At 45.1% G+C, this 13,282-nt stretch overlaps 1 protein-coding gene and 1 long non-coding RNA gene across 2 annotated transcripts; both read right to left on the bottom strand.

Moving 5' to 3' along the window:
- Positions 1–616: 616 nt before the first annotated feature.
- On the bottom strand, positions 617–5,584 carry OTOL1 (otolin 1). The gene is made up of 4 exons (XM_064385105.1): positions 5,284–5,584; positions 3,396–3,485; positions 2,494–2,565; positions 617–2,296 (listed from the first exon to the last, which is right to left on the bottom strand). The coding sequence occupies exons 1-4, from the start codon at positions 5,582–5,584 to the stop codon at positions 1,401–1,403; spliced, it is 1,359 nt and encodes a 452-aa protein (XP_064241175.1). The 3' UTR covers positions 617–1,400.
- A 2,348-nt stretch (positions 5,585–7,932) lies between these two features.
- Positions 7,933–10,810, bottom strand: LOC135278671 (uncharacterized). Its single transcript, XR_010346127.1, has 3 exons — positions 10,538–10,810; positions 9,097–9,141; positions 7,933–8,049 (listed from the first exon to the last, which is right to left on the bottom strand). It is a non-coding gene; the product is annotated as an uncharacterized LOC135278671 (long non-coding RNA).
- Positions 10,811–13,282: the final 2,472 nt, after the last annotated feature.

The following is a 13,282-nucleotide window of genomic DNA, read 5'->3' as shown; positions in this document are numbered from 1 at the left end:
AATACCACAAAAATAGGTGTTTTTATGGGTCTGGAATAATTTTTCATAATTACTGACAAGAGCTGCTGGCCTGATTAGAACCCTGAGCATTTATTTTCATCCAGTGTCAAAATGCTTCACTGCAGCCTGAAGAGGGGACAGTTTTACCAAAAAAAATAAAAGCAGAAGTGAAAGGGAATAAATATTTTGACATTTTTTTTAACAGGGCTCTATCATGAGACAAAGCACATCCTCAGTCAATCCACTATCATTCTGCCACAGCACAAAAAAATGAGGAAAAACAGCTCAAAATGAGGGATTTTTAAAATATACTTCAATATTTTTAAGGTGGAAACCAGCTTGGATTAAGGTTTTCTGGTCAAATGATCTCTGTGAGGCTTTTTAAACATTCCCACAAATCCTCTGAGCCATCACAACACCTCAAGGGAGTTCCAAAGTCTGTTCTTGGCTGCCTCCACCTCCTCCTCCTCCCAGCAGCCCAAAGATGATCCCACAGCATCAGAGGCTCAGAACCTGGTGGTCTGAGTGGACAAATAAAGACAAATATTCATCTCTCAGTTATGTTTTAAAGTTTTAGCTTTATTTTTGTTTAAGAACAAGATTTAGGAGGGTTTTTTACACTGATCTAATACTCTTTTAGACAATTTTTTATATAATTCATGTCCAAAACTAAAGCACTAAATAATACCGATTCAAGGATAAAAGAGCTTTAAATCTTTTCAGGTGATTTCAAGGAACCTACTACTCATGTTCCCATCTGGCTGATCCCAAGCATCAGGTGAGGATGATCCCAAGGATGATCCCACAGCATCACAGGCTCAGAACCTGATGGTCTGAGTAGGCCAATAAAATAAAATATAATATTCACCTCTCAGCTACTTTTGAAAGTTTCAGATTTATTTTTGTTTAAGAACAAGATTTAGGAGGGTTTTTATACTGATCTAATATTCTTTTAGACCAAGACTAAAGCACTAAATAATACTGATTCAAGGATAAAAGAGCTTTAAATCTTTTCAGGTCATTTCAAGGAACCTACTGCTCGTGTTCCCATCTGGCTGAGCGCTACAAATCAAACCCTGGCATTTTATCAAAATCAGAGGTGATCAGAACTGATTCCTAGAGGGAGCTTGTGCCATGCAAGGACTGCAGGAGTTGGGGAGGAGTTTAATTCCATGATTTGAATATTCTAATTACAAACTGTGCTGGGAAATACCCTCCCCACTCTGGTTCTGTTGGTGCTTGGACAACAGGCAAAGGATGCGTGACTTCTTCAAACTAATCCAGGCCTTGCAAATATCAACATTTTTGTTAAAACCTCTCAAAAATAACATCTAGACCAAAGTGCTGCCCTTTTCTCCTCTCACACCCAGAGGGAAAAGATGTTCCTCGGGGTTATAAACTCACAGAAGAACCTCAAAACCATCGGGGTACAGCAGGAACCCCGTGAAGACGCTGTCGTCCTCCGCGCTGGCGTAGAGCCCGTTCCAGTCCTTCCCAACCTCCAGCCACACTTGGTCACCCACCCTCAGCTTGAGGATGGTCAGGAAGGAGGCCTGGTCGATGTCCTGGCCGTAGAGGGTGTCCCTGGCCTTGGCCACCCTCCTGCTGCTGGCCACGAGGCTGAGGCGCGCGGGGCGGCCGCGCACGGTGACGTGGTAGGAGAAGACGTAGGCGCCGGGCACGCTGCAGTTGAACTTGCCCGTGGCGGGGTCGTAATCGTGGCGCTCGTCGAACCACACGCGGTCAAACCTGATGGGCACGTTGGGAGGAGGGAAGGGCCGCGACAGCGCCGCGCTGAAGGCCGAGCGCGGCGCCTTGGGGACGTCGCCGCGGGCGCCCTTGGGCCCACGGGAGCCTTTCCTGCCCGGGGCGCCGCGGCCGCCCTTGGCGCCGGCGTCGCCCTTGGGCCCGCTGGGGCCCGCCGTGCCCGCGGGGCCCAGGTCCCCTTTGTCACCCTTGCGGCCCTGCTCGCCCTTCTCTCCCTGTTTGCCAGCCGCCCCCCGCATGCCCTCGGTGCCCGTGTCGCCTTTGCTGCCCTTCTCCCCCTTGGTGCCCCCTTCCCCTCTGTCCCCCTTGGCCCCTCGGCCCCCCGGCTCCCCACAGTATCCCTTTTCCCCCGTGTCCCCCTTTTCTCCCTTGTCCCCCTGTTCTCCGCCCGCTCCCGGCTCTCCGGGATCGCCCCTGTCCCCTTTGTCTCCTTTGGTGCCGTTGTCACAGGTGTCCCCTTTAGCCCCCTTTTGTCCCTTCAGTCCGGGGAAGCCGTAGCTGCCCTTATTGCCTTTGGCTCCAGCTTCACCTAGGGGGAAAAAGATCAAAACCAATAAAAAAGAAGATCAAAACCAATAAAAAAGATCAAAACAAATAAAAAACAAAGATTAAATCCAATGAAACTGGATTGCTCTGGAGATGGAAGGACCATCCAAAGGGGTTGGTCCTTCCATGCTGCTGTAAAACCCAGAATGGTCAGAGCAATCCTGGATTTTCCACACCTACCTTGCAGCCCAGGTTTCCCTGGATAACCGGGGCTTCCGCTCGCTCCTCGCTCCCCTTGCTCCCCTTTTCCTCCTAGGACAGTCCAGCATTGATTAATTAATTAATTAATGGGTGCTGGTGCGTGCAGCACAGCAGACATCACACCCCGCTGGGACCATCTGCGTGTGGCCCTCACTTCATTGATAAACAGACGTGAGCAAGGTGGGTTTTGAGGAAACACCTTCAGGAGCCTCAGCTGGCTCACATTTCTGCCACCTCACTCCCAGATTTCAACAGCGAGGCAGCTGCTGCTGTTTCATGAAAGGTGGAGAAGGTGAGAGCTCTGCATCCCTCATTCCAGGCTGGCCGAAAAGCTTTTTCCAGGAGAAATCACTCCCTAAGGGTCTGCAGGGACTGAACAGCACCAGACTCTGCTGCTGGGGCCCTGGGTGATTCTCCAGAGGCAGCAGCAGGATCCTGCCAGGATAAAGCTGCTCCAGGCCCCGGATGAAGGGCAGGGTTTCCTTTCAGGAATACTGATGGATAATGACTGCTCAGCATCTTAACTGAAGTTCTTTTGCCTGAGAGATTGAAATTGAAATGCAGATTTTACACCTGCACACAAATTCCGTGGTGGCTTTTTCCTACTTCTGTCCTTCACCCAAAGCAAACTGAACCCAGATTTCAAACTCCTGTTCAGAACAAGAATTTTTGAGTGAGATCTTTATGAGCAGCTGCTCCTGTTCCACCTGAACAAACACTGCCACCACCTGAGTTCCTGTCCCTGCACTGATGCCAGCTAAACCTCTCCAGGGCTCTATCCCTATCAGAAATCTTCTTTTGCTTTGAAAAATATGAGGGTTTTTTTAATAATTTTGTGGTATTTTATGAGGACAGCAGGATTTTCCGTTAGTCTGGTTTACCTCTTTCTCCTTTAGATCCTTTTGGACCTTGAGGGCCAGGAGTTCCCAGCAGCCCTGGCAGCCCAGCATCTCCCTTCTCCCCCTTGGGACCTGTAAAATCAACAAAAATATCTCAGTAACTCCAAGGTTTAACTTATAAATAACATTTTCATCAATACCTGAGTATTGTGGTATTGAGGAGTGTATATTCCATCACCTTGGGAAGAGCTGCTTGTTTTATTTGACATCATCAAATCTCACAGCTTTGCCTTTCACTCTGGGCCGTAGTTAAAGACTTTTTAAAACCAACTTTGAGCTGCCTCAGAGCCACAGGAGCTCAGAGGTTCACAAAACATCAGAAATTAATCTGTCTTTAATATCTGAGCACATCCAAGGAGCCACCAGAGCTTTGGAATTGTCCCTTTCCTTAAGGAGAATTAATTCTGCAAATATAGAAGGGGAACCTGGCTGAGGGCCCCACACTGTAGAAAGGAGGGATTGAAATCCTTTCCCTTTTCCATCCCCCTGGGAATCCAGAGATTCCCAGTGCCTGTCTGGGAGCATGCTATGGCACCTTCAATCACCACAAGGACTTTCCCATCAAGAGGTGAGAGATCAGACTCCCTTTACAGCCACCACAATGTCCATGAGCCAACCTTTCCCAAGCCATGGGAAGTGAAAATCCTTGGAGTGCATTGGATTAAAGGAGAATTATTTCATTATTCTCCCACCTTTCCTCAGATGAATATCACCTATCTCCAATATTAGTGCTATTAAAGTGGACTTTTGCAGGCTAATGCACTATTCATTAGAGCAGGAGCACAATTAGGTGTTCTGTGGATTTGCATTTTAGCAGCAGAAAGAAGACACAAAGTGTATTTTATTAAATATTTAGGTCCTTTGTAGAGAGCTGCTTCTTGTGCCTCATTTGTTTATTTTTAAAATTGAACCCATTTTTTTTTTTTTTAATTTCCTATTTTTCAATGGGGAAAAAAATATAAAAATAAAAATTAAAGAAACCTTCAGTAAAGATGCAAAACTGCTTGAAGGTAGTTTTGGGGGTCACAAAGCCGTGGTTGAAGTGAATGTGGAATTAAAGATGTGAATCCAAGCGGCTCAGGGCAGGGACAGAGAATTGAGGACCGTGGCCTCCTGCCAGCAGGGATTTGGGGTAGTCCCAAAGGAATTCCCACTCACACTGCTGGTTTGTAACTTCCAGGATGTCGCTGACATTCACTTTTCTGCTCTGGATTTGCACAAATCCAGATCACATCCCACGTTTCATAGAATCACAGAATCACAGAATATCCTGAGATGGAAGGGATCCACCAGGATCACCCAGCCCAGCCCCTGGCCCTGCCCAGACACCCCAAATTCCCACCCTGGGCATCCCTGGCAGTGCTGTTCCAATACTCCTGGAGCTCTGGCAGGTTTGGGAACGTGCCCATCCATTCCCAGGGGAGCCTGGGCAGTGCCCAGCACCCTCTGGGGGAAGAATCTTTCCCTAAAATCCTAATATCCACCCCAAACCTGCCCTGGAACAGCTCCAGCCCTTCCCTGGCTCCTGTCCCAGTCAGGGGAGCAGCAATCGGAGCTGCCCCTTGGGAAGAGCTGTTAGGGGTTAAAGAGAGATTGATTAGGGGTAACTGACTATACAATGTATATCACTTCACATTGACTGTGCTTGCAGAAGTCAGATGAGAGAATGCAAGGCTGTTGTGATGGGAAAGAGAAGAAGAATGCAGGGCTGCTGGGATAAGGAGCCCTAAACCAGCCAAAACCACCCAGCATCAGAGCTGCAGATCACCGAGATCTCCCCCATGAGCTGCACAAACCCTGCCAAATGATTTCCCGAGGGAAAAGCCGCTGGATTTGGCGTTTCCAGCCCAGCAGAGAGGGCTCAGCACACCTGGGGGTCCCTGTGGGCCCGGCTGGCCCCGAGGCCCCACCACAGGCGGGCAGCAGTCGCAGCAGTTGAAGAAGAACTCGGCCGAGTCCAGCGTGGAGTTCTCCAAGGGGAAAAGCGTGGGGAATTCCGCTCTGCCCGGCGCTGCTGGGAATGGGATTTTCCCCGGGACTGACGGGGGAGCTGCCGGTGGCTGGGAAGGTTTGGGCTTGGTGTAGAGCACGTTCGGGGTCACCTTCAGCGCTGCCAGCACGGGGACAGCGAGCGCCAGCAGCAGCGGGACGGGCCGCGGGCAGCCCGGCATGGCAGCAGCTGTGGGAGACACGGACAGGCGGTGAAACCTCCCTCTGGATCATCCCTGTGCCTCAGCTCTCTTTACACAGAGCAGCAGGCACAAGTTTCCCAAGGATTTTTCCTGGGGTAGGCAGTGAGAACCTCAGAGAAGAAGAGAAAACAATTCTGAGCTCTGTCCGCTGTTTTTGCACATGCGGAATGTGTTATGGAGATTGTATACCCAAAGTGATTTGGTTAATTGGACTTTGAAAGTTGTTTTGAGTGATTAGCCAGTCACTCAAACTGTGTCCTGGCTGTCTCAGACAGTCACGGGTTTTTCTTTAGTATCTTTTAGTATCATATCTTTTAGTATCGTATCATATCGTATCGTGTCGTATCGTGTCGTATCGTGTCGTATCATATCGTATCGTATCTAGTGTTGGGGTATTAGTTGTTGGTTCTTTTGGGTTTGGATTGAAGGTATTTGAGATGGTAGCTTGTGTTTGGATTTAAGTGTTTATTATTTTTTATTAGTAAAACAGTTTTACTACTGTTTTGGTGAGTTTGGTAGTTTTTTATTAGAAGGCACAAAATGGTTAAGAATTTTTCGTTACAAAGTCTTTTAAGACTAAATTATTTAATTAAGAACTGACACCTGGATTATTTTTTTCTTTTAACTAAATAATTGATCTCAAAGACCCCGCAATGCAGACTTTTCTGTTTAATTACAAAATGCCACCCAAACCCATGAAGAAGAAGGAAGAAGAAGCATGAAGAAGAAACCCAGGACGACACCCTGTGGCCTCCATCTTGCTCCCATCCACAACATATTAAAAATCCTAAACCCTAAATTTCTCACCAAGTGATACACCTACACTACTCTCTGTAATCTATTTCACACTTTTGTGGATTCTAGTCCATCTTGAAGTCTAGGAAACTTTCTCCATGAATGAGGGTCAAAGTCAGTGCTGCCCTGGGGGTCAGGGCACCCCAGAGCAGACAGAGAAATATTCTCTGTGCCCTGGGTTCCACACTTTAGTTATAATATAGTAACCCCCCTTTGGTCCTGGAAGGATATAGAGAGAATTCCATAACAATTTCAGAGTCCAACACAACTACACACAATAAAAAGCTTTTCTCTAAGAGAAAAAATGGAAACAAAATGAAACATCAAGTTTTCCAAACTCAGGTATTTTGGAATGAAAAGTATCAAGTGTACCAAAATTTTTATAATCTTTATTTTTTTTCCTTTATTTCTGCCTGATTTTCTGGATTTTCTAGTGTAACCTTTCACATCTGCTCTTTTTGTTTTTCAAGTGCTGATTCAGCTGACCCAGGGAGAAAGGACAAAGGCAGAAAGCCCTGATTTTTCCTATAGGCCAGGTGCTGCCTCTCAGGTGACCGTCACAAAAAGCACTTTTGTTCCTTTTTTAAAGCAAAGTCCCCCTGTAAATGCAGATGGAACAGAGCCCCTTTCTTGCTGGAGCTGAAACCCAACCTTCCTGAGGAGCCACAGAATTCCACAGCATGGGAAACCTCCAGGAGAGACCCCCCCAGCCTGTCAGCCAGAGGGCAAGAGGAGATCCAGCTCCACACCCAGCGTTTGGGGCTGCAGCAGGACCTTTCCATCTTTAACAATTCCCTTTTAGATGAAAGAGTGGGGGTTTTGGTTTTTTTTCCCTCACCATTTTCAAACAAAATAAAATCATTTAATGGAAAATTGATTCCCCACATAAAACCCCCAGTGGTCACTGCTGGACATTGGAATCTGTTGAGGATTTTAGAATTTAGCACTGACCCCCAAGAGAACACTGCATTTGACCTGAGGCTGTAGATAAAACTTCTAAAATTAAATGATAAAACTAAGGTTATAAATGTGTGGTTTAAATAAAAGTGTCTAAGATCACATAGTAAAAAAACTTAAACTTTAAAGTTTTAGAATATAATAATATATATATATAAAAAGATGAAAATTTCAAAGCAGAAGCAAATCCTTGTTCTTCACCTTCTTCATTAATTTAAGTAGTATTGTATAATTAAATAAAAAATCCACATTACAAGCCACAAGTAGTTATTAAATTAAAAATAAAAATAAATTGTATAATTTCTTAATTAAACAGTTTATCCTTAAAAAAATATAAAAAGAAAGATACAACTCCATTTTTAGTTTTTTAGAGTAAAATACTATAAAACTCACAATTTGTGAAACTATAATCTAAATAATAAAACTAATAAACACCTAAATCCAAACAAAAAACACCATCTCACACATTTTATGCCAACCCTAACAAAAAATGAAATAAAACTCAGCAGTTTCTCCACTGGGACCATTCAACCCATAAGGATAAATTATCCCTCCTCTCTGTGTTTAATTAGAATGGGATTTCAGAGCCAGATTTTGGTCCAAGGCTGGGATTTTTTCCCTTACCATGAAGAGTTTTCCCGGGAAGTTGGTGTGGAGGGAGATTCTCAGCAGGGAGCAGCCAGAGCCTGCAGCTGCAGCCACACAGAAAAAGGAGGAAAAAAAGGAGAAAAAGCAGAAAAAGGATCATCTGGAAAAAGGGAAAAAAAACCCAATTTCTCCTTTTGAACAATATCCTCACTGCAGCACTGGGTTTATATCCCAGAGTATCCTGTAGCAGCTGGAGATAAGTAAATAAACCCATTATTTACACACCACACCCCCAGGGATTTTAGGGATTTAATAAATTTATGGGGAAATTCTAAATCTCAAATCCAAACCATTCCTGAGTTTTCCTCACACACCACAAGCCCCAAACCCAGCCACTCTCCAGTCCTGCAGCCAGATTGATTGATTGCTGTCAAACACTGCAAAAGCATAATTAATAAGCAAATTATACCTCAGCACCCTGAAAAAATTAAATCCTCGGAGCAAGGAATCACTAAACAGATTTTCATTGTAATGGGCAAGACTGTTTCTATATTAATTATTCTTAAATAATTATTAGTATTTCTTTTTTACGTGTCAGGGGGTAGGAACAAGAAGATCTTTAAGGTCTCTTCCAACCCAAACCAGTCTCTGATTCTAAATAAACGCACTTAAATAAAACTGAAATTTTGAGTTTCTTCATTGCATTAATTCACCACCACTGAATATAAAATCATTCATTGGAATCCCCCCACTAAAATTATAATTAATAGGACACAAAATAGGAAGAATTAACCTTTGCTGCAGTGCCATATAATTCATAAATTAATCCACATTTAATTGGCTCTGAATATCTACTAATTATTAACATATTTCCCATAATAAAAGGGTAATAATACACTTTTGTGTGTGTGTGTGCTCTCTAAAATTCTAGACATTCCATTTCACAACAGGAATTTAACCCAAATCCATCAGTTTTAAATATCAGGGAGATGACTGCACTCTGTCTTATTTAATTATTTCTAGTTCTTAGACGTGTGAGAAAAAAAAAAAAAAACCAAAACCTAACCCCCACGCAGTTATACATTGATTATAGACAGGAATTTTTTCTGCAGACAAATCTTATTATCTTAAATTTCACTACTCTCTCCTACCTTATAAACAGTCCTGCTCCCAGGAGGACCCCCCCTCCATGGCACCTGGAAAAAGGGAATTTATTTTGGGAGAGAATCAGTTTTATTTTATCCCAACTGCTGCTGTGGCCAATGAGAGCCTGCAGGGGGGACGGGGGGGATTGGCAAAGTCCCTGCAAGGAGTGAGGGGACACTGAAATCCCAGAAATCCAACCCTGGCATTGGCAAAATCCCCTGCAAGGAGCACAGGGACACTGAAATCCCAGAAATCCAACCCTTCCCTCAAAAGCTGGGATTTGCAAAGCCCCTGCAAGGACCACGGGGACACTGAAATCCCAGGAAAATCCCAGAAATCCAACCCTTCCCTCAAACCCTGGGATGCTGCTGGGATGTTTAGGCTCTACCCCAAAGATTTTTGGGGATTTTAGGGATGCTCCTCTTTTATCTCATTGGGTACCACCAGACTCAGCAGGAATTTGTCTGGACAGTTTTGAGGAGAGTTTTGACATTTGAAGACTCAAAGGAGAAGGAATTTTTCCATTTATTTTTGCAAGGTCAATTTATTTCTGCAGTGGAGTTTGTCCATTTATTTCTGCAAGGTGCATGTTTCACTCTGTATTTAAAATGCAGATTTTTGGCATCACAATCCCCTCCCTGAGCTGGGAGTGTGGAAAGGGGTAAAGGGAAAGTGAAAAAGCTCTATGGGATCATGAGAGCAACACATGTTAAATTCCCTTTACTAAGAGCAAATTTGCATGGTAATCTGCTTTTTTTTTTTTTCCCCTAAATGATCAAATTGTGAATTAAATGCTTGAGAGAAATGAACCTGAAAACTAATGAGAAAATAATCTTTAGGTTTTTCCTTTATAGTTGTTCTATTTCCAGCTTAAATTTGGGGGTGGAGGGGATTAATTTGTGATGAGAACTTTAAATACTGCATGGAGTAAAAATTATTTCATTTACATAGAAAAAGAGCAATGTTTCATGTAGGATTTTAAATGCTTGACTAGACAAAATACATGGAAAAATAGAAAATACATACTAGAGAAAATATCCCCCTCCATAGGGATTTCCATTGGAATCAGAGGAATAAAATGATCTCCCTGTAAATTCAGTCTCATTACATTTGCTGTTACTAAAATTCAGATATCAAGGGGAAGATGAGATGGGGAAAACCTGCATCAGTGTGTGCCAGGGCATCCCACAACCCCTGCACCAAATGTTGGTCCAAATCCCCTAAATCTGCAGGTGCACCTTAACAGGGATTTACTGCCCTTTAAATTTACTGGCTAGGAGATCCAAAAGCTTCTATTTCCCAAAAATAACCATTTGGGGAGTTATTTGAGAACCTCCAGGAGTCAATCCCTCTGAGAGTCCCAAAATGCAGATTTAGAGCACCAGAAACACGCAGTTATTTATGGGAGACACCAGAATTACAGCTCAGGAATTATTCTGGGCTCACCTCCCACACCAGGGCTGGGTTTTGGAGCCTTTTGGGATGTAAAACATATTCCCCCAGGTGTTACCCCAAACCCTGCCCCAGGATTTCCTTTGTCGGGAGGTCTGGGCTGAGAAAAGCATCCATTGTCTCCTCTGGAAACTGGAGCCAGCCAAAGGGAAAAGGGATAAAATTCCCTGGCTCCCCTTTTCACCGAGGGGTCCCTTTGTGAGGCGGCCCCGGGATGACATGGACACCCTTTTGTTCCTGGGAATGTTGTTTTCCTTCTGTGTTTGGGAAACAAAACCGCCCTCAAGAGCCCTGGCTTTGCTTTTTGGGGTTGTTGCCCTCCTTGTGGCCAGTGCCAGATTCCAGGGAAAATGAGCGGCTGGGAATGAATGAGGGGGGCTGGAATTCCAGGCTGGAGGTTCCTCTGGGGCAGGGCTGCCATTCCCTCCCCCAGCCCCAGCAAAGCCTCTGGAATCATCACTTAATCCTGGCAAATCCATTCAGCATCAGCATTTTATGAGACACAGGGCTTGGAGATTTAATTCAGGAGTGGATCCTGCCCCGTTCCTGTGGCACAGAGTCCCTTTGCAGGGGATTTCAGCCTAGCAGGTGTTGCAACACTCCTTGGGAATAAGGAAATGGAAAGCTCTGGTTTCCTTTCACCCAAATTCTTCTTGGGTCTGGCTAATCTGGGCTGTGTAATAAAACCCAGGGCAGAGTGCTGCAGCACCTTCAAACCACAGCAGGAAGCAAAAATCTGGGAATAAAACTGTCTGTGTGCTGGACTCAAAGAATGCGGGGGGCTTATGGTATTTAGGGAATTAAAAAGCAAAGGAGAGTGAGAATTTTATTTTTTCTGATCTACAAACTCGCTGCAAGGGCTCTGGATCTGCAGTAAAATCTGAGAGAAGATTCCCACTGATTTCTGTGGAAGAGATGCCTAAAACTCTCCACCTGCTCTGCAACTCACCCAGAAGCAGCAAAATATCTCCAAAAAATAAACAGGGGGATGTATAACAGTCATAAATTATAAATAATGGTAAAATATATTGTATTTTTACATCTCCTGACTCAAATCATTGAATATCCTGAGTTGGAGCAGATCATTGAAGTCCAACTGCTGGATGTGCACAGGACATCCCACCAGGAATCCCACTAGCAATCCTACCAGGAATTCCACCAGGAATCCCACCAGGATTAAGCCAGGAGCAGAGTGACTTCATTTCCATCTCTTATTTTTCATTTCCATCTCTTATTTTTCATTTCCAGCTCTCATTTTTCCCTTGGAAAGGGAGAGGGAACAAAAAGTGCTGATCTGGGAAGGATTCCTCCAGTTGCATGGAGGTGACAGCTGTGCCAGATGTCACCTGGTGCTGGAATGGGGACAGCAGAGGGGGTTCCAGGCTGGGGAAGAGCAGGGATGGGAGGGCAGGAGTGGGATGGAGAAGGAAAACCCAGGAGGTTTTAGGAAAATTTAGAAATTGCTGCTCCAGGTGAGGCTCGGCACAAGAGGGAGCTCCAGGAGCTCCCAACAGCTCGGCCAGGGACGGGTTTGCAGCTGAAGTACAAAAATCAGGGAACATCCCGGCTGGAATGGCCCCACAGGCATCATCCAGTCCAGTTCCTGGACAGGACACCCCAACAATCCCACCCTGCCCTAAGAATTAATGACACACACACCCCGAGCCACCCTGATCCAAGCAGGACAAGCACAAAGCTCCAAAACAAACATTTTCCCGGGATAATTTCCCAAAATTGAATTTTTTTGAACACAAAAATCAAGTTTCTGAGACCTGCACTGCTTGAAACTGTTTTCTTTGGGAGCAGTAACGTATATAGGGGAAAACACAACAAAAAAAAACCCCAGATATGGGAAGAATTCCTCATTTTAAGGAAATTTCCTGTGGAGATTTGATGTTAGAATGAGTAGGATTGATCTCAAAGCCTTCTCCAGGTGAAAATCTTCTCCAGCCACAGGGCGGGATGTGTTCAGTGGGTGATTCCTCCCAGAGCAGCTGGATTTTCCTCTGGAACACTTGGGAACCCAGGCATTCCCAGCCCTGGGGTGGGGATCCCCACCTGGTATCCCCGTGAGGGTGGCAGTATGGACACGCTGGGATCTGCAGGTCAAGAACAAATCCCAGTTATCCCAGTTATCCCAGTTATCCCAGCAGATCAGACACTTTGCTCATCCAGAGCCCAGCCTGGCTGGAGCAGTTTAACATTGGCCAAGGGGCACAGCAGGAAGCAGAGATGTGAAAATGTGACTCACCCAGCACTGGAGATCCTGCCCAGCCCTTGTTCTGATTATTCCTTTACCTTCTAATTACTTGTTCCTGATCCCAGAATTCCACCCAGCCGCTCCCCCAGCTGGCTGCAGGCCAATTAACCCAGAACATTAATTGATATTGATTTATTGATATTGAGCAGAACAAGGCCGCTGATAAATAATCCCAATTCCCATAAAACAGAATTTCTCAGAAGGAGCCACAGGACTTTGGCACAAGGAAAATCACAGCACAAGGGAGGGTCAGACCCAGTGTCCCACGGAGCAGTGCCACCAGCCCCCAAAACAGGAGCAAAATCACCCACAAAGGGCTGTCACCACACCCCAAGGTGCTGATGGCTTTATCCAGCCTGCCCTGTCATTAGATAAAAGGGTTGTTCTCTAATTTGTCAGGAGAGGTGGCTGTGGACAGGATCACCACACACCAAATTAGTTGGGAGAACAATTAGCAACACAATCACCTCAGGTTTAGC

Source organism: Passer domesticus, chromosome 11 (genome assembly GCF_036417665.1).
Source record: "Passer domesticus isolate bPasDom1 chromosome 11, bPasDom1.hap1, whole genome shotgun sequence".
NCBI classification, from domain to species: Eukaryota; Metazoa; Chordata; class Aves; order Passeriformes; family Passeridae; genus Passer; species Passer domesticus.
This window is presented reverse-complemented; position numbering and strand designations above follow the sequence as displayed.